This window comes from Engraulis encrasicolus, chromosome 16, assembly GCF_034702125.1.
Source record: "Engraulis encrasicolus isolate BLACKSEA-1 chromosome 16, IST_EnEncr_1.0, whole genome shotgun sequence".
NCBI classification, from domain to species: Eukaryota; Metazoa; Chordata; class Actinopteri; order Clupeiformes; family Engraulidae; genus Engraulis; species Engraulis encrasicolus.
Window position 1 is genome coordinate 35,381,141 of NC_085872.1, and position 19,523 is coordinate 35,400,663.

At 42.8% G+C, this 19,523-nt stretch overlaps 1 protein-coding gene across 1 annotated transcript; it reads right to left on the reverse strand.

Moving 5' to 3' along the window:
* Positions 1-580: 580 nt before the first annotated feature.
* On the reverse strand, positions 581-16,431 carry LOC134466082 (lens fiber major intrinsic protein-like). The gene is made up of 4 exons (XM_063219978.1): positions 16,243-16,431; positions 15,922-16,065; positions 5,513-5,586; positions 581-748 (listed from the first exon to the last, which is right to left on the reverse strand). The coding sequence occupies exons 1-4, from the start codon at positions 16,370-16,372 to the stop codon at positions 581-583; spliced, it is 516 nt and encodes a 171-aa protein (XP_063076048.1). The 5' UTR covers positions 16,373-16,431.
* Positions 16,432-19,523: the final 3,092 nt, after the last annotated feature.

A 19,523-nucleotide genomic window follows, 5' to 3' on the forward strand; every position in this document is an offset into this window, starting at 1 on the left:
TGCCAAGCTCCAGAGCAGCGCTGACATCAGAGATTAGTGGTAGATTCCAGGTGCTGTGAAAAAAACAGACATCACCCGAGGGGCCAGTCCTGATGACCTAACAAATGTTCAGAGTTTCAGTCCGGTGCGCAGATCCATCAGCTTCCTGAGGGCGAGTGGCCAACAAAGTCAGTAAAAGACGTCGCTGCTGAAGCAAGAGACAATGTCACTAGAATGCAGAAGAATGAATGTTGTTGTATTATTTTGAAAACACCAGGGTTGTGTTTTCATACAATTATGGCTGTGTATTTGTGTCTTTTCGATTCACTGTAGTATTGGGTGTAGGGTAATTTACATGTTGGTATGTTGTGAATTCTGAATTTTCCTTAAGCCTGTATGCATGTGTGTGTACTGCACTATGTCCATGATGGTGGTGGTGGGCTTGGATAGGGCAGATGTTAGTCTTTGATTGTTGGGGTTACTGGTTATTGGTGACGGGGTAGGGGGTGTGGGGGGTTGGAGGAGCAATGGGTTGTTGGAAGTTGGGGGGCTACTATAATAAGTCTGGCTAGCCCCTGCTTCCCCTGGCTGAGTGGTAGGCTTATAGGACGTGGGTCTTGAGCTTGATGTCCTGCTGGTTCACCTCTTGGGACCGACTGCCTTTCAGGGTGGCTAGCCCCTCGGCCAGGCCGTGCATGCAGGGGAAGAACATGAAGTCGTACATGATGCAACACATAGCACCACCGATCTTGGGACCCGCCCAGTACACCTGTAGGAGGAGGAATGAACAGAATCCATATTTTAGTTGCATGTGAGCTGCAGAAACATCGGGGCAAGAAAGAACAATTTTAAGACATGCAGTGCATGACACATTCTGCAAAACACCAATACATACAGCTGGAAAAAAACTTAAAATCAGAAAAAAATATATAATTTGAAAGTGATATTTTATTACATATAGGGATGTGTTTAGGGTAAAATGAACAGTGTCATTTCACCATATAAACTACTGAAAACATTTCCTCCCAATTTCGAACTAAATATTGTTATTTGGAGCATTTATTTGCAGAAAGTTTCAAATGGTCAAAATAACATAAAATATGCAATGTTCTCAGACCTTTAAAATGCTAGCAAAACAAGATATTTACTTTAAAACACAATAGTAATGTGCTTTAACTTAGGAAGAGTTCAAAAAGTAATATTTGGTAGAATAACCCTGGATCCTTTAAACCAGTGTTTCCCAACCACTGTGCCGCGGCACACTAGTGTGCCGTGAGAGATCGTCAGGTGTGCCGTGGAAAATTCTTGTTTTCCAAAAAAAAAGAAAAGAAAAAAAAAACGAATTCATTATTATGTAAGGGTTAACGTTCGGCGAGAAGGTCGCTACCGTGGAATAGCAGCACGACAGAGAGAATCTTTAGACCCCGACGCGGAGCGGAGCGTTGTTCTCTCTGAAGTGCTGCTATTCCACAAAGCGACCGACTCGCCGAAAGTTAACCCGCTTATTATATGGATATACTTAAATGATTCACACATGGCGGGGACATTTATTTAGGCCTATTTAAAGTTAAGATTGTTGCTGCGCAAAACAAAACAGTGTCGTTGTGGAACACCGCTAGGCAACAGCTAGGTAGCCAGGACAACAGGTGTTGTCTATCACAGCAGCTGATTAGAGTCTTGTTGAAAAGTCGCTTTTAGCAGTGAAAAGTCTTGTTGCCATTGACAGCGGTCTGTTATAGACCAACCCGTCCGTTATCGAAAAATAACAGACGTGCGAACGTTGGGGGGCCCCGTTGAAATGAATGGAGCATTCGACCGATGACGTCACACCATATAATAACAGTAAATAATGCCTATATGTCATGATGTAGTGTCTGCTGTTGACTGGCGTCCTAATCATGTCATAATTCCTTATCACTAGGTGGCAACAAGTAGCGAATTGCATTGTAGTAGCTGTCAAAAGAAGGCAAATGCCGTGAGCTCGAGTCAATACAAAGAGAGTTTGGATTTAGGACTACCGGTAGCCTACTTGTACGTGGGATGCAACGGCGATGCCATTGTGTTTGGTATGAAACGAAACACCCTTCACAAAACAAGAGTGCAGACTATTTTGTTGGCCTGCGTAAGCAAACAGAGAACCAAGCAGCATTTATGAGGGGGAAAAAGGTGAAAGAGAGAGCTCTTAAAGCTAGCTACCACGTAGCTGAACTTGTAGCTAAATCAGAAGTCACATATGGCAGAGACCTGCCTGCATTGTAAATGAGATGCTTGGACCTGAAGCGGTTAAATAAATAGCCAAAGTCCCTCTCTCAAATAACACAATTTCCAGACATTGATGACATGTCTGCTGTTATCGAAAGTGTGGTTTTGGAAAAGACCCGTATCCGTGAGAAATTTGCGTTGCAACTTGACGAGGCTGATAGTGGACATGCGCAACTCCTGGTCAATGTGCGTTTTGTGGATGGAGACGCAATCAGAGAAAACGTTCTATTTTGCAAGGCATTGAACAGAGATTGATACTAAACATGCATATTCATATTGTAACAGTGAAACCTAAATATCATTGCTACTGTCAGAATAAGCATTATTTTTCTGTATTCCTGCAAATAGAATGCTTTTTGGACAGCATAGGCCTACTTTGAAGTTTATAGCTTCCTTAAGAAGTGGACATGTTAAGTGCACTTTTTATTTGAAAGAGGAAATTCAAAGGATGATGAAAAAAAAAACATTTTTGGTTGGTGGTGTGCCGCGAGATTTTTTGAAGGGAAAAAGTGTGCCCTGGCTCAAAAAAGGTTGGGAAACACTGCTTTAAACCACAGAATAAGCCTTCTTGCACTTTGGTGTGAAAGACTGGTGGAACACATACGAGACTTAAATTCCACTTCCGGTGCAAAGACTCAAGGTTCTGAACATTTTTTGATGGCTTCTGACCACCACTGTTTCTTGATGGCTTCTGACCACCACTCTTCCTTGATCACATTTCAGAGGTTTTCCATGGGACTTGATATGGGGGTCCTCCATCCAAACAGTAATGGACCAAGCTGTGTGGTTTGGAGCATTGTCCTGCTGAAAAAGACAATACTCAAGAGTTGGGGGACATTCTCAGAGTAGAGGGAAGCAAGTTGACTTCCAAGATCACTTTTTATGGCGCTTCAGAGTTCTCAGAGGGCCTTCAACCTTCATCTATAAAATGACTCTTTAAAATGGCTGATTTAGCAGTGGGGAAGCTGAAATGTTCAACTTTAATTCTCTTCAAAAAGGAGACTGATAAGAACTTAAAATTCCATGACCAAGTCAGTCTGGCAAACATGGCTAATTGGAGCAGAATCAATAGGCAGACCCAGGGTCTGCCCATTGGTCCGACAGCCCATTACTCTGAACTTAGGGGTTTGGATTTCATTGCGTTTGGGTCTGGGACCTTTAATTTGTTGAAGGCTAGGTAGCCAACCAAAGGAAATAGTCTGGTGGATTTTGTTTAATTGCCAGTTGTGAGATTCAATTCATAAATTATTCTTGTTAATAGTCTTAATCAGTCTTGTCCATTTCCTAAAACAACTCTTCAGTTAGATTTATGTCAGGCAGCACTGTTCCTCCCTCAGATGCAGTCCTCGGTGTGTGCTTTGCTATACTCAGCCAGTTACTTGCATCTCTACTGTGTACAGTCGGACTAATGGGCAGTTTTACCAATGACATGGGGCCTGCAGGCTCTGGATAATCATCCACTAGATTAGTCCAAAACAGAACATTTATGCCAAATAAAAATGGTAAAAATGCGCTATTTCCCTTGCCTGATTATCATCGACTTTCAAATCTCTTCGAGACATGGTCTGACCAAAAGCATAACAATTAACATTTCCCAAACTGCATGGTTGACTCGCCACCCCCTTGGTTGGCTAATGATTGTTTGCTTCTCAACAAAGTGGGAGGAGTTCCTGCAGGAACTCAGGAATTATATTTGTATTGCTCCTGGCCTCACTAGAAGGGCGATAGGAGGGCACGGCCTGGCTACAATTTCCCTTCATGTCCGGCAGATTGGTTTTTTTGTTTTTCTCAGTATTAACTAGTATTTACTCAGGCAGATTCAAATGTAATTAAAGCGATGGTTCGGAGTAGAATCACCCTAATGCCATTTGAACCGTGACACCCATCCACCTTTACACCCGAAGTGTTTTCTGCCGCAGGCTTACATCAACAGAGTTGCCGTGTTATTCGATGTTTATTCCGGATAGCTTGACTCAAGCGCATATGGATCCTGGGCACCGTCTCCAAACTTTCCCCACAAAAATAACATGTCATGACACCAAACTTCTACAGTATAACAAATGTGGTTTGTACTCACAAAAAGATGAATTTGAAACTTTGTACATAGTCCAGGAGTTTATTAGTAACAACACACGAGACGATTAGCTTTTCTGCTGCTAAACATCCGTCGACGTCACTTCCTCCAGCTGGGACTGTCCACAGCATGGCATAATATTGCCGGAAGCGATTGCAGACACATAGCCAGATAGCTAAGGACTGGACCATTTTTTGCTGCCATTAAAATACACAAGAATGGAAGAATACACTGCCAGCATGGAACGTGAGGATGACTCTCGCGATTTAGCGCAAGCTGTCTTTTTGAGTTTTCCGCCTTCCGGACTCACGTGTATTTGTTTCCATCAACAAAGTCCCAGCTGGAGGAAGTGACGTCGACGGATGTTTAGCAGCAGAAAAGCTAATCGTCTCGTGTGTTGTTACTAAAACTCCTGGACTATGTACAAAGTTTCAAATTTATCTTTTTGTGAGTACAAACCACATTTGTTATACTGTAGAAGTTTGGTGTCATGACATGTTATTTTTGTGGGGAAAGTTTGGAGACGGTGCCCAGGATCCATATGCGCTTGAGTCAAGCTATCCGGAATAAACATCGAATAACACGGCAACTCTGTTGATGTAAGCCTGCGGCAGAAAACACTTCGGGTGTAAAGGTGGATGGGTGTCACGGTTCAAATGGCATTAGGGTGATTCTACTCCGAACCATCGCTTTAAGTAAAATACTTGGGCCAAAATGTAATTTGGCTAAATGTAAAAGTACACATTTTAAAAACTGCTAATTACTCATAAAATTACTTGCACTGTGCAGGAAATCGTCAAAAAGGGTTCTATAACTATGCTGCTCATTGAAACTGGGCTGCCTATTGCCAACTTTGATATTTTCATGAAAATGTAGTAAGTAATAAACTAATATTTTCTAGTATGGCCCAAGTACAGTCATTTTTGTAGCTAAAAATGTCTATTTCTTGAAATTCAAAATGGCGGACCATGGAGAAGACCCCCCATTTAATGTATGAAAAATGCAATTTTCCCGGTCATAATGAACACTTAGGATTTGATGGTGCTGGTAAGTATTCATGAAAAAGGTATCAGTGAATGGGTAGCCTGAATTCTGGAAATGAACAACTAAAAATCTTACACAGTGCAACTTTAATTACAGTAATTTGAACAAACAATAGGAGAGTTTGTGATGCATAATTTGCATAATTTTGCTTACCCAGTGGTTCATGAAGTTCCTTATGAACAAGGACAGGGTCTGGCAAGGTTCATTCCAGCTCCAGTGTAGAACATCTGAAACAAACAAATAGTGTTCAGAGTTGAGTATTAGCTTTAATGCAGCCTTGAAAGTAAGCCGGAACGACTTGGTGCTGCGCTCCAGTAAAAGATTTCAGGCCGATGCGGCGCATGAGTAAGAATCTTTTCACATCTAAGTGTGGTGCCAGGGCAGTGCACGGGCGGGCCGCATCTCAGTCCTGGCGCAATGTGCAAGCGAACCTTGTATGTTGTGATGTACCGGTAGTTCTAACTAGAGATTAAAGTGTACCTCCGGGATTTTGGACACCAGACCTCATTTCCGAGTCAGCCAGGGTGTAAACAATGTGTCCAGAACGTTTTTTTCACATTCCATGCAGTCCTTGTGAATTCTCATATCCATGTTGCTAAGCTAGCGCAAGTGAACGGAAATGGTAGTAGCCTGCCCCCAAAAATAGTCTTATCCAGTTGCAACAACATTCAAAACAACCCCATTATTATGCCAGACTGCAAGTGTAAATACTTGTCTTGATAGAATGAAGTTTGAAATTAAACCAACATTGCAATCATGTTTGATCACCATCAGCAATTTGTGTTCCGGTTTGAAAGCTTGACAGCCGCGGAGTGATATTCCTAAATCCTAGCTTCGTTTGACACATCCATAACTTTTCCATAGAGCGAACTCCAACATCTTTGAAGTTTGTAAAACTGAACGGTTTTCCCCTCTCCCTGACCTCGCTCGCAAACATCAAGAAAGAGTAATGCTTTCTGTCCGACTTTGTAAACCTTTCGTAACATTGAAACATATGCCATAACCAGGGTTTAAATTGGGGCGGAGCCCTCCGGAGCGCAGCTCCGCCTCCTCACCTCGGAGGGACAGCCAAACGGAGCTGCGCTCCTGCTGCCCCAACCTCAGTGTATTCACAGTTCATATTTTCACCTCTTATTGAAATATCATATTTTTATGAACATTTTCCAATGATAGCAACATAAAATAAGATTAAGGGACTCCCGCATTATTTCAGTTATTATGCATCTGCATTCTGCACATGCGCTGCGAGACACCACAATTTCAGTTTGTAGCAACGTTGCAACTTTGCAACAGTTCAGTTCAGCGGTCCGGAGCGCTTGCTCTTTCTCAGCTAGAACTACTCCGCTTCGAGTATGTCACTACTTCAAGCCTGTCCTCCATGCTTTCATGTTCAATGTGCAAAGTTAGTAGGCTAGATACAATGCCTTTTACAAAACGGAGGTAAGCTGTCATTTCATTTGATATCGGCTAGCTTTCAGGCAAACTTAACCACAGCCATGCAGAATAGCGTGGTGTCTGCCTACTGTAACAGCAGTTTGGTAATGTGAGAAAATCAACATCAAGTTTGGGATTTCCTTCCATTGTTCTGTCAGAATGTGTAGCCATTTGGTTGCAGGTTACTTTTATGTGGGCTTAAACATGCCAGGAACGTATTAAAAGTTTTAAAGCAAATGACAGGGATTCCTGCGTGTCCATCCTCGTTGCGTGTAGAGCAGTGCACCGTCTCTCTCACGCTAGAATTGCTGCAGCAAGTTCCAATCTATTGCCTCCTTTTGCCAAAGTTATTGCTTTGCAAAAAAACATGTACTTAATGCGACTGAAGTGTAATTAAAACAATTGCACGGAGCAAGATAGCTGAACTAACTATACTACTGAAATAAGAACGCCCCATATAATCAGTCAGCCAAAGGGGCAATCTGCAAAGAAAAGACGTGTCCGAGTGAGAAGATTCTCTGCAGACTCCGCCTGATTTAAAGTGACAGTGCACACTTTCACGTACTGTAATAGAACAGCATAGCCTAAGCATGCATTTTTATTCTTTTAACTTTGTTACTTATTAGGCATAAAACGTGCTAATAAATGCATGCTAAACCCATGACATTGTAGGAGAATTTAAATCAATCATATGATCTTTTAAAACAAATTGTTATTCACATCAAATAATATGAGTTCTTAATAGTCTTAGGTCTACACCTTTGTAGCTTGATGGTGCAGTGATGGTGGTCAGAATTAAAACTTTTTTGCCCCTGTACTGACAGTCCAATAGCATACTGTTGCCAACTGACAGGAGAGAATATTAAAAAGTAGGCTACATTAATGCATCAGGTGTGATACTGGTCTAACTGTTCCTATTAGAGGGAATGAGGGTACCTTGCTGTTTTTCTCATAACTGAGTAGCCTAATACGTTGATATATGTATGATATTAATTATGGGCAATAATAACTTAATAGAATACATGTATTTGCCTGATGGGGCGATGTTATTTATTTATTTATTTATTTTTAAAAGCTATTTTGACCGCGAGTGAAGGGCTCCCCCACCTCCCAAAAGCCAATTTAAACACTGGCCATAACAATGTTTGGTTGTTACTAGATGACCCGTGTGTCTACACAGCATGTTGGCGAACAGAACGCACACTCTTCTCCCTTTCATCCTCCCATTCCATCTCGTCTCAAAAAAACATTCCATGTAATAATAACTAAAGCTACGAGTGACATATTTCACAATGTCAAGCCAGATCACATAGTGTTGCGTAACGTATGAGTCCATACGGCAATTCTAATGCCATTTGTTATAGCAATTACACAAAATAACAGTAAAGCAGTACAACATGCAAATCCAAAAAGTTTGCAAAAGTGAACGCTATTCCCCTCTCCCTGACCTCGCTCGCAAACACCAAGAGTAATGCTTTCTGTCCGACTTTGTCAACCTTTCGTAACATTGAATATGCCATGACAATGTTTAGTTGTTACTAGATGACCCGTGTGTCTACAGAGCATTAGATGTTGGCGAACAGAACAGTGCACCCATCTCTTCTAAATCCCTTTCATCCTTCCATTCCATCTCGTCACAAAAAACATTCCCTGTAATAACAACTAGAGTTACGAGTGACATATTCCACAATGTCAAGCCAGATCACATAGCGTTGCGCAACTTATGAATCCATAGGAATACGGCAAGTCATGTCTAATGCCATTTGTCACAGCAATTACACAAAATAACAGTAAAGCATTACAACATGCCAATCCAAAAGGGTAACTTCTAGCCCAAGTTTTGGCTAACGTAGGCGAAGCCATTATACCACTGGGCTACCATCATAGAAGCAGAAAGCATAGCAAACCTGTTCTTCGGAGACTGTTGGTGCGCGCCACAAAATGTATAGTCTAGAGGATATGTCGAAAAGATGTTCACTTCCGGAAGAAAGCACGAAAATTGGTATATAGGGGGTTTTGGGGATGCTGATTCCAATTAGAAGCGGCTCCACGCTCACAAACGAAGGGATCTACTTCAAAAACACGAAATCCAAGATGGCCGCCATCGCAAAAACCTGTATTTGTTTTGAGCCATAACTTTGGATCTGGTTGTTATATGAGCATGATCTTGGTGTCAAAATGTAGGTTTTGTGGCCCAATAATTTCATTTAAAGGCAATATAAGCCTCTAACTAAAGATATGACAAAGATATAGGGTGCAACAATTGCAGCAATCACATTGACGCATCTGTGTGAACTGTGCTGATTTAAGAAAGCGAGGCATGATGATTTATGTTAGGCTTGGTGCATCCTATTCTAAGGTACTATGGATTTGTAAGTAGGACCTATGTATTCATGTTCCTGGACTCAAATACAGTGTTGCCAATTTGGCGACTTTGTCGCTAGATTTAGCGACTTTTGGACCTGGCGACAAAAAAAACACATCTGGCGGCTTTGGCGACTTTTTGGTGAATCTGGCTACTTTGAAAAACTGTTCATTTAAGTGACAAAATCATTGTTTTTCAACATAACTGCAGCTCTGCGTAGCCGTGCGCACATCTTTTCTAGAGATGTGCGCTGCATGCGTGATGCTGTGACGTCATACGTAACGTCATCTGGCGACTTTTCAGAGAGCCAATTGCGACTTCTGCTGAATTTGTTTTGGCAACACTGTTCAAATAAGCCTTTACATCTTGCATGTTTCAACACATTCAAACACAAAGCGTGTCCTGCATGTCCTGTGCGATATACCCCCGCAGGGAATAAAAGTACTGATCTGAATGTACGCATCATGGGATATCATTCAACTTGATTTGTTCAGCTATACACAAATGGCTGCATAAAGCCTATGTGATATTTAGCACCCAACTTGCAACTTTGAGTTTATGAATTTAGGATCATGAGTATCAACTTTTTTAAATCAAGCCACATTCTGTTCACTCATAAAATCACAAAAAAAAAATTTTTCTGGAAGAAAATAAATCAATAATAATAATGATAATAATAAGACTGCATTTCCGGAGAGACAATGCTATTAATATGCTTGCGGCTTATGCACACACACACACACAGAGCTGTTGTATACACACACAGAAACACGAGGGAAAGAGATAGAGGTCTGAGTGTGTGTGTGTGTGTGTGTGTGTGTTTGTGTCTGTCTGTACGAGAGAGAGAGAGAGAGAGAGAGGTGTGTGTGTGTGTGAGAGAGAGAGACAGAGAGGGAGAGGTGTGTGTGTGTGTGCGTGCGTGTGTGCATGTATGGATATGCTTCAGGTGCCTTTCAGCAATGGGTGGGTAGGGAGAGGTAAGGGTGGGATTCGAACCTGCAACCCTCTGACAGACCAACACCCTACCCAGTAGGCCACTGCCTCTTACTGTATAGAGTGGCCACAGCAGCATATTAGGCCATGGTTGCCCAGGTGACAGCAGAGGTCTAAAGTTCTACAAGGCTGCATGTGTGTGTGTGTGTGTGTGTGTGTGTGTGTGTGTGTGTGTGTGTGTGTGTGTCTTCACACTGTTTGTATTCAGAGCCAAGACCTCTCTGACAATGCCTTTACCTAGTTGATGCGTAGTTAAAAACCCCAGGACAGGTCACCTCTCACTCTAACTGCTACAGTTTGTGACATCATCTTGACCATTCTACCATTCATTTCAATGAGGGGGAAAACAGAGAAAACTGATGAAAAACAAGTCTGGTGAACAAATGAAAGGGGGTAGGCCACACCCTGGGCCACCCTGGGCCCTTTTCGAGCCGTTCGTTTTGGCACTCGAACCGTGTCTCTATCTCGAACGCTGCAACGATTCAAAGCCGCCATACTAATGAATGGCGATTCCCATAGGCCGAGGTGAATGGAAAAATGTATAATAATAATAAACTCTTGATGAACAATTCGCAATTCTCGATGAACTTTCCCGCAAGCATACTAAATAAACTGTTGGAGAACAATTAGTATGCTTGCTGGGGGCAAGCAGAGGCCTTTGGCAAGCATACTAAATAATACTATAGGACTATTTCATACATGGTAGACACAATCATCTGTTGTTATGATGACATCTCTGTCATCTGGGAACTGTCCATTTGTTACCAGCGTAGTTATCTGTTTTTGCCAGAAATGCCTGCCAATCTGGTAACAAATAAACAGTTCCCAGATTTGGACTACACTACCAAAGATGCAGTTTCCAAAGATGTATTCCAACTAGAGGTGAAGTGCAGCTGTACTAGTACTTGTACAAATAGACCTGCCAGATCTAGGTGCAAGTGCATGGAGGCAGAGTTAAAGTGCACACGTCTGTGCAAGTGCACATGCAATTTCTAAGACTGACCACTGACTGTTTTTGCATCTGTCATAGTTATTGTAGAGTGGATTATTAAGTGATAGCCCTATGGTCTTCTGTTTGCTTTTTGAATGCAGGAAAAAATGATGTTCCCCATAGTATTCATCATCATCATCATCATCATCATTATTATTATTATTGATTTACTTTCTTCCAGATATAAAGTTTTTAAGTTGTGAATAAAATGATGGACTGACTGAAAAAAAAGCTGGTACTCATGATCCTAAATTCATAAACTCAAAGATGCAAGTTGGGTGCTAAATATCACATAGGCTTTATGCAGCCATATTTGTGTATAGGTATCCTAAGTATCTGTGTGCTTCAGGGATATTCTGAACAAATCAAGTCAAGTGATAACCCAGGCTTTATTTACAATAACTTGTAACAATAAGTGATGTTTCATTGCAACTTTGAGGGCATTTCCACCTTTTATCTTAAAAAAGACCGGATTTAGCTGTCCATTAGATAAAAGTGTGTTTATTACATAGTGTGTCGTTAATCTGGTAACCAAATACTTAGCTCACCGGTTTCTCCTCTTCATGCGGAATCCATACATATCTCATATGTTAAATTTGGTTTAACTAATCAAAAGTAATAACAGTTTATATATTTTAGAGCGCCCCCCACAGGCCATTTTGTTATCTGTGTGTTTGACACTCGAACTCAAATTGTTCTATAGACCCTAAACTTCAACTTGGAAGTGAAAACAAAACTTTAACACCAATTTGAAATGACTGAGCCTAATACGACCCCACTAAAAGGATCTACAAGTATAAAAATATAGCTATCGCAATTGCGGCCATCTTCAATTTCTCAACTTTGAGGTGAATCCTTAATATTTTGAAGCTCAAATGGCTTACTCATGACTTCAGCGATAACCAAAACCTACAATTAGTCGTCAAGATCAATATTCTAGTGCATATTCATCCAAAGTTGTGGATAACTATACATTTTCAGTGTGGTACCTAGGTTTTGCAAAGCTAAATGGCTCATAAATCAATTCAGCAATCCCAAGAACCCACATTTAGTCGCGGAGGTCAGGATTATATGACATATGCAACCTAAGTAATGAAGAATTGTTAATTTGGCGGCCATCTTGGATTTGTCCATTTTGAGGGTGATCCCTTGATTTTTGAGCTTGGAGCCGCTTCTTATCGTAATCGGCATACCTGAAAACCTTTGTATACAAATTTTCATGCTTTCTTCCAGAAGTGAACATCTTTGCCAAAAATCCTGACATATCCTCTAGACTAGTAGATCTGGGAATGCGGTTGGCACCGCGGACACTTAGAGTTTTCCGTGTAGGTATTAGACTTCGAGAAGGACTTTGTGAAGTCGTCGGGACTGAAATGGTCACTGCAAAGCACCGGGGTAGCTTACGGAGCGTCTCCATCGGTGTGTTGATGTAGCCCTGCAGCCAGGAGCCAGAGTTTGGTTCTTTCAACATCTTTCACGGAAACCAATGGAAACTTGCCGATACCCATCTGTGGGCTTTATTATTGCAGTTGGTATATACACACTGATGTACCATGGTGCGATGTCGTTGGGTTTTAATCCACTATTCGATCCGAAAGCAGTTGTAGAACTAGCCTTGATTTGCAATGTCTCTTGCGGGTCCCTGCAGTGTGTGGGTGGGCTACATCACAACTGAAGAGAGCAAAGTAAAATTCCGCCGACCCAGAGAAAATAGTCTGTCAACATGGCAAAATCCACGCAGTGCAAGGTTGGTTTAATTTCAAACTTCATTCTACTAAGACAAACATTTACACTTGCAGTATGGTATAATAACGGTTTTGTTTTGAATGTTGTTTAAACGGGATAAGACTATTTTTTGGGGCAGGCTACTACCATTTCCGTCCACTTGCGCTAGCTTAGCAACATGGATATGAGAATTCACAAGGACTGCATGGAATGTGAAAAAAAACGTTCTGGACACATTGTTTACACCCTGGCTGACTCGGAAATGAGGTCTGGTGTCCAAAATCCCGGAGGTACACTTTAAATGGAGTCAACATGTTTGGTTGGCAATTATGGAAATTTTGAGTCGCAATTACTGTTGCTTGGAAATGACACGTTATGTAGCCAGAGTAACAACGCCAGCACTGGAGAACTGGCATGTTAACCCTGTTTTCCAAAAAGAAAAAAAAATTATCAACATACAACCAGAAATACAATTCCTGAAGACCAGCTTTGTTTGAGTCCAACCTGTGACCTGCACGGTGAACTTGCAATCTTTCTGAAGTGCAAGTGATTCTGTGAAGGAGCAGAGGGCGAACGAGAGACGAGAACATGACGCGAAGGTACAGGTGCAGAGAGCATTCGACCCAGATGTTAACGTGACAGCCAACTGAATTCTTTCCGATGTTTGCAACTAAAATACCGCAAGCGGCACACCAAACGGCACAGAGCAAAACATTTTAAAAAATGAGTGAAATGTTGGATATGCAACATTATAAACTTACATTCTTCTAGAAGTGCAAAACCAGTTTGCCTCGTTGGCATGAATGAAATTCTGAAGCGAGAAGCGCCACGTTTACTTGGCATTATATTTCCGGGCAAACAAATGTTCTAGTTAACATGGCCTTTGGCACAGTAAAAATGTTTGGTGATGGGACATTGCGACGAGAATGTGAGGGGGGAAAGTGACAATGCCGATATCAGCTTCAACAATTATCAGGAAATTACTATTATAAACATAATCAAATATTGTGCGGTAGAGATTAGAATATTCTGCATTCTGCACAACTTCATCATCATAGCCTGTGGTACTGTGGTCTTACTATGAACTATAGGCCCAAGTATAGGCTAATGATTAAATGAAGGCCTATCTGAGAGTGATATTTCTTGCAATTTGTGATATTTCTTCCAATTCTGGGATATACTTTTCAGGAAGATTTTTGTGAAGAAAGAAGTAGGTTTAATTAGCCCCAAGTAGCCACCTATCTCAAGCCAATAAACATTTTTTTTTTTGGTTGAGGTGCAACGCCTTTTTAAGTTAAGTCACGGTACTCAATGGCGCTGAAAAACACTCGTCATGTGATGAGGTTTGCGCAATTTTCCCACCATGTGGCCATGGTGAATTTCTGTTGTTAACCCTCTGAGGTTCGAGTGCCCTTCAGAGGGCAATTGGTCTCCAAAAACAAATCTGTAACTCTGTGAGTTTTTGTCATTGGAACATATAAGTCACACCATTACAAACCTCATACCTTCCAGGTTCCAAATATATATGTATGAAATTAAAATACTTGAAAATGTCAGGGTGGTGCAAGCAGCCTAAAAGCCTCTGAAAAGCCTTAGACCTCAGAGGGTTAAACACGAAAAGTGCTCTGTTGTGCTCTGACTAAAACCATGCCTAACCCTGTCAGTAAAGCAATGTCTCTGTTGCTTTTTTTGCCAAGAACAGCAAAATAGCGCACTTCCTTGTACATCTCAATGTGGTTCGCATACCCCATAACCCTCCCAATGCCACATTGCCTAGTTAACACCAGATCTAATCACAAGTGAGATTTCAGATCGAAACGATTGTTTAGAACTAAAGGCAGTATGGGAGTTCCCAGGCTACGTGCCACACAATATACAGCGTCCGGCTTTGAGGTCACTGATTAATGTGTTGCGAGCAAGATGGACAATCAAATTTAGTGAACGGAATTCAATGTATTTTTCCCTGGTCCTTATTGAAAACCCCTCTTCGGTGTTATTAATCTCTTCATCATTGTCATTTAAAAAAACAGCCTCTGCTTCGAATGCTAAGTGATGTTAAGCACACATGCAAGGGACATTGTCATTTTGGTTGACATCAACCTCACTTTCCTTGGTTAGTAGCCTAGTTGATAATGCCATCATAACATTCTCTTTCATAACATTTTTATTGACAAACTTTGAGTGAATCGACAGGAATGATCATTTGGCTGACGGGGAAAAAAATGTTGGAGAGGAGAGAACTCCGCAAGACCTGTGCTGATGTGCACGCCATGCGGTGCTGATTTCATTAAGTACTATAAAACATTAAGGGATTTTTGTTTGCATAAAATTGAATATTTTGGTGTGCTGATGGCCACACAAGTATGCTTCAGTGTGCTATGCGACAGCAAATCACTTTGGACAATCCTCATCTACAATAAACCTGATGTTTTTACAATGATTTTTACCTGATGTCATTACAATGAAACTTGTTGCAAGAATGTGTTTGATTTGGCTGTCACACTAAAATTACACCAAGAAGACCGTGACGGTGAACCTAAGAGTGTAGAGAGCAGAATTCATGCTTGCATTCACTCAAACAAATTATGAAGGATGATGTCCTGCAATTCATTTGTAACCATTCATTATGTTCATGCAAGGAAACCCTCCAGTGTAGCTGATTTTAAAATAATTATGCAAAGAAGAGTTGGCAAAAAATTCCTCCACAGCGATACGAAAGACTGTTTGCCAGTTCTTGTAAACACTTGACTAAAATTGCTGCTGGGAGTGGTACAGCAAGTTATAAAATTGAGGGGGAAATTACTTTTTCACATTAGGTCATGTAGGTTAAGGTAGTTTTTTCCCCCCTCAATAAATTAGATCAATTAAAATATGCTTTAGCGTTTACTTGGGGTTCTCCATCTACCCATTTCAATTTCCTTGATCTGAAATGATTCAGAGTGACAAAAGTGAAATAAAAGCTAATAAATAAGTAAGGCGGCAAAAACTTTTGCACAGCACTGTATGAGAAACAGGGAGCCATGTGAGTGTTTTGTGTGACTGTGTGACACTCACTTCCATGAGATGTGCCATGGTGACAGAAGCTGATGGCCATGGGAGTGGAGCCTATGTGTCCGTTTCTCCTCTCATCCATCACAGAGAAGATGCAGGTGACCAGTTGCATGTGGTGGCCATGCCTATGCTGATGCCAGACTGGAACTATATACACACAGACACACATACAGACACGCATACACACACAGAGAAAGAGAGACACAGAGGTATGGCATGAGAATCAATTTAGATATTAATAGATATTATCAAAATAGATCTTCATACTCTTCTGACACCAATGTGACACTCAAAGTACAATACTTATACAGAACTGTTTCTCACCACGGATCCAGCGCTGTGAGGAACCGTGGAGGCTGTCAATCAAAGATGTGCCCAGGCAAAGTCTGCCACGACAACTCCCACTCGATCTTGGCGTGGCGCACCCATCAGGCGAGCTGATTTCTGCTGACATGTTCCTCTACTGGGAGGAGAACGATGAGGCGTTGCACATCCCGATGCAGTGTGGTACCTTGCGGGTCCCAGGACTTATTATTTGCTTTGGAATATTCACTTCAGCACATCCACTTTGGGGGACTTTCACATGGACAATCCGGACAATGCCTTTGGAGTCTGCATTCACGCTGACCACTGTTTGAGCTTGAAATGCCCCTGCAACGCATTCTGGTCACTGGCCACTTTGCCAGAAGAAACCTTGCTGTTGGAGATGTAGTGTTCCACTTGCTGTAAAGGAACAGGTTTGGGCCTGCAACCTGGCTCCAGGAACTCCAGAAGTGGCTGACTTGTATTTGCATTTCTTGCAGTCTTTTTAAGGGTGGGTGTTGTAGTTAACCGTTTTGAAATCTCCAGAGTGGCTCAGCCAAGCAGCAGTGTGCTTGGGGTGATGTACTAATTGATGTAGTTCTCAAGACTCTGAACTCTGGCATTGAATGGACTTTCGTTGGCAAGGTTGGTGGCTAGCCTTAGCACTGTCAGGAACTAGCTGAAGGTAAGGCCTCCTCCTCCATCAAGACTTTGCAGGACTCTCTTGGTGACCTTGACAGCAGTTTCGGCAGCACCGAAGGGGACAGCTCCACAGTCCTCCCTGAAGGCCTGCATCGGCCCTCCACACATGAGGACAGCAGCCGCCCGGCCCCTGCACACAACGAGCCTGCCAGTGGCCATGCCCAGGAAGTTGACACCCTCCTGCACTGCCAAGCACAGGCCCAGGAATGCGCCCTACCCCTCGCTGACAGCGATGGGGCCGGATGAAGGCACGGCCTCCCACTCTGCCCCATTCCCCCTCCCAACATACTGGAAACCCCCAGCCGCTATCCATGTCCATTGCAACTGCCCCGACTAGCCACCCCAGACCGCCAAAGTGCCCTTTGTTCAACAGCTTCTGGACCTCTACCACCGCTGCTGACGGAGCCCCAGATCGTGTGCCATCCCAGACAGCAACCAAGTGCCGTGCCCCCAGCTGACCCCAGGCGAGCACTGCAGTGAACGCCCTCCTCTGCACTCCAGTGACACTGCCTCCTGCCTGCGCAGCAAGGCATTCCATTGAGCTCATTGGCCACCCACCCCAAGGATGCTGAAGGACCTGCAGACAGGACTCTCACTCAGAACCCCCAGACAGGCAATCAGGACCCCCCCGGTTGACTACGTCTGCCATGCCCACAGCATCCTGAATCCACCATCAGCGTAGATCAACTTCTCCGAGAAGAAAAACAATGCACCTCAGACAGAATTTGCAGAAAGACAGAGTGAGAGAACAAACACCAGAACCACTCACCAGAAGAGAGCTCTTAAGCCAAGCCTCTGGCCTCTATGACCCACTTTGGTCTTGTGGCCCCAATAAAACAGGGGAACCATCTTGACCACAGGGCCTTCCAAGAGGTAAAAGCCATGTACTGCACAGCAGACACCTTGGAATGCCGCCTTGGCTCAGCTCAGCATACTCTTCAAGGAGCTTTATGGCATCGTCTCTGAACTCGCTGAACAAGTCTCACACCGCCAGAACCAACTGAAAGACCATGTGCAATCGCCTTCTCTAATGGCAATGAGCATGTATATGGTGCGGTGCCTGTGGTGGAGCTGCAGCCATAGTGTCGTCATGAGGCTAGTTGAGGCCAAGGCCAAGCTGAAAGGTGATCCCGTAAAGACAAAGATGTGGAGCAGTCTTTGACGCAGGGCTGAAGAACAACTTCCAAAAGCGCGGCCAAGAAGTGGTATCACCTAGTCGACAACCAGACCATCTTGGGTGTCATGCAACGTGAAAGTTAGGGATACCAAACCTTCTACGCAAACAGAAGAGTTGTCGAGATCCAGAGCAGCACTGATATCAGAGATTAGTGGTGGATTCCAGTTGCTGTGAACATAGCAAACATCACCCGAGTGGCCAGCCCTGATGACCTAAACGAAATTTCAGAGTGGCAATCTGGTGCACAGTTCCTTCAGCTTCCTGAGGGTGAGTGGCCAATAAAGTCAGTAAAAGACATTGCTGCACCAGCAAGATACAATATTATTAGAATACAGAAGAAAATATTCACTGCAGTGCTCACCCAAAGGCAGCTGAAGGCACAACACCCAATTGAAGTCCAGGACAACGCACAGTCCAGGACCAGGGGCCAGTACTACAAAGCGGGTTTACGGGTTACTTCAAGAGTAATTTAGTCATGTGCAGTGCAACTTCCCGATTCACCCATACTACGAAAGCTGCAGTATGGGCAAGCACACGCACACCACCAGGATTTAAGTTGGAGAAGTGGATGCACAGGATTGCTGTATTTAAAATAATCTTGGTTCATAGTTTATGCTGTTTTATGCATCTAATTTAAGAAGTTAAGATCGGCTACTAAGCTCTTGGGGTGAAGGCTGCGCATTTCCGCTGAAGTGAAATTTAAACAAATAGCCTAGTTATCGCACACTGGCATTTCATTTAATTTATCAGCATTCCAGTTTAATGGGCTGCAGAAATTATTTGATCATAATTGATCTGATTGGCTGCGGTTACCCTGCTACAAGAATGCGCCGATACTCCGGTTTGACAACTCGGGGTAGACAAACCAACATCTAAATCGGCGTCTTAGTACGGGTTAGCCCTAGTCAAGGTAGCCTAGTTTTGTCAACACGGCTTAAAAAGTTCACCCTGGGTTAGTTTTGGGTATGGATATCTGTAGTACAGGCCCCTGAACTCCACCACCAACAGTAGCAGCAGTCTAACAGCTATTGGACAAAAGGCATTTTAACACTCTAAGACTGCTACTCGGGACAGTTGCATGGACATGGAGAGCAGCTAAAAGATTCCGGAATGTCAAAAGGGGAGATTAAGCAAAGTGGGAAGCAGTACCTGCATCCGGCACAATCAATGTCAACGAAAGGGAAAGCGCATTCCTGAGTATATGTCTGGCACGCAAAAAGGTATAAATTTCCCAAACACAACCACTGACAGGCACGTAGCATACAGAGACCAAGCAACTAGCATCCTCATGTGTGGAGGGTGGATACGAGCTCTCAAAGAACACCATAAAGCTGTCCCCTGCTTTCTAATGACTGCCATTTCTTCTTTCATTTTTTTGTGTTTTATTTTCTTTTGTTAGGTGACTTCAAGATTTATCCTCCAG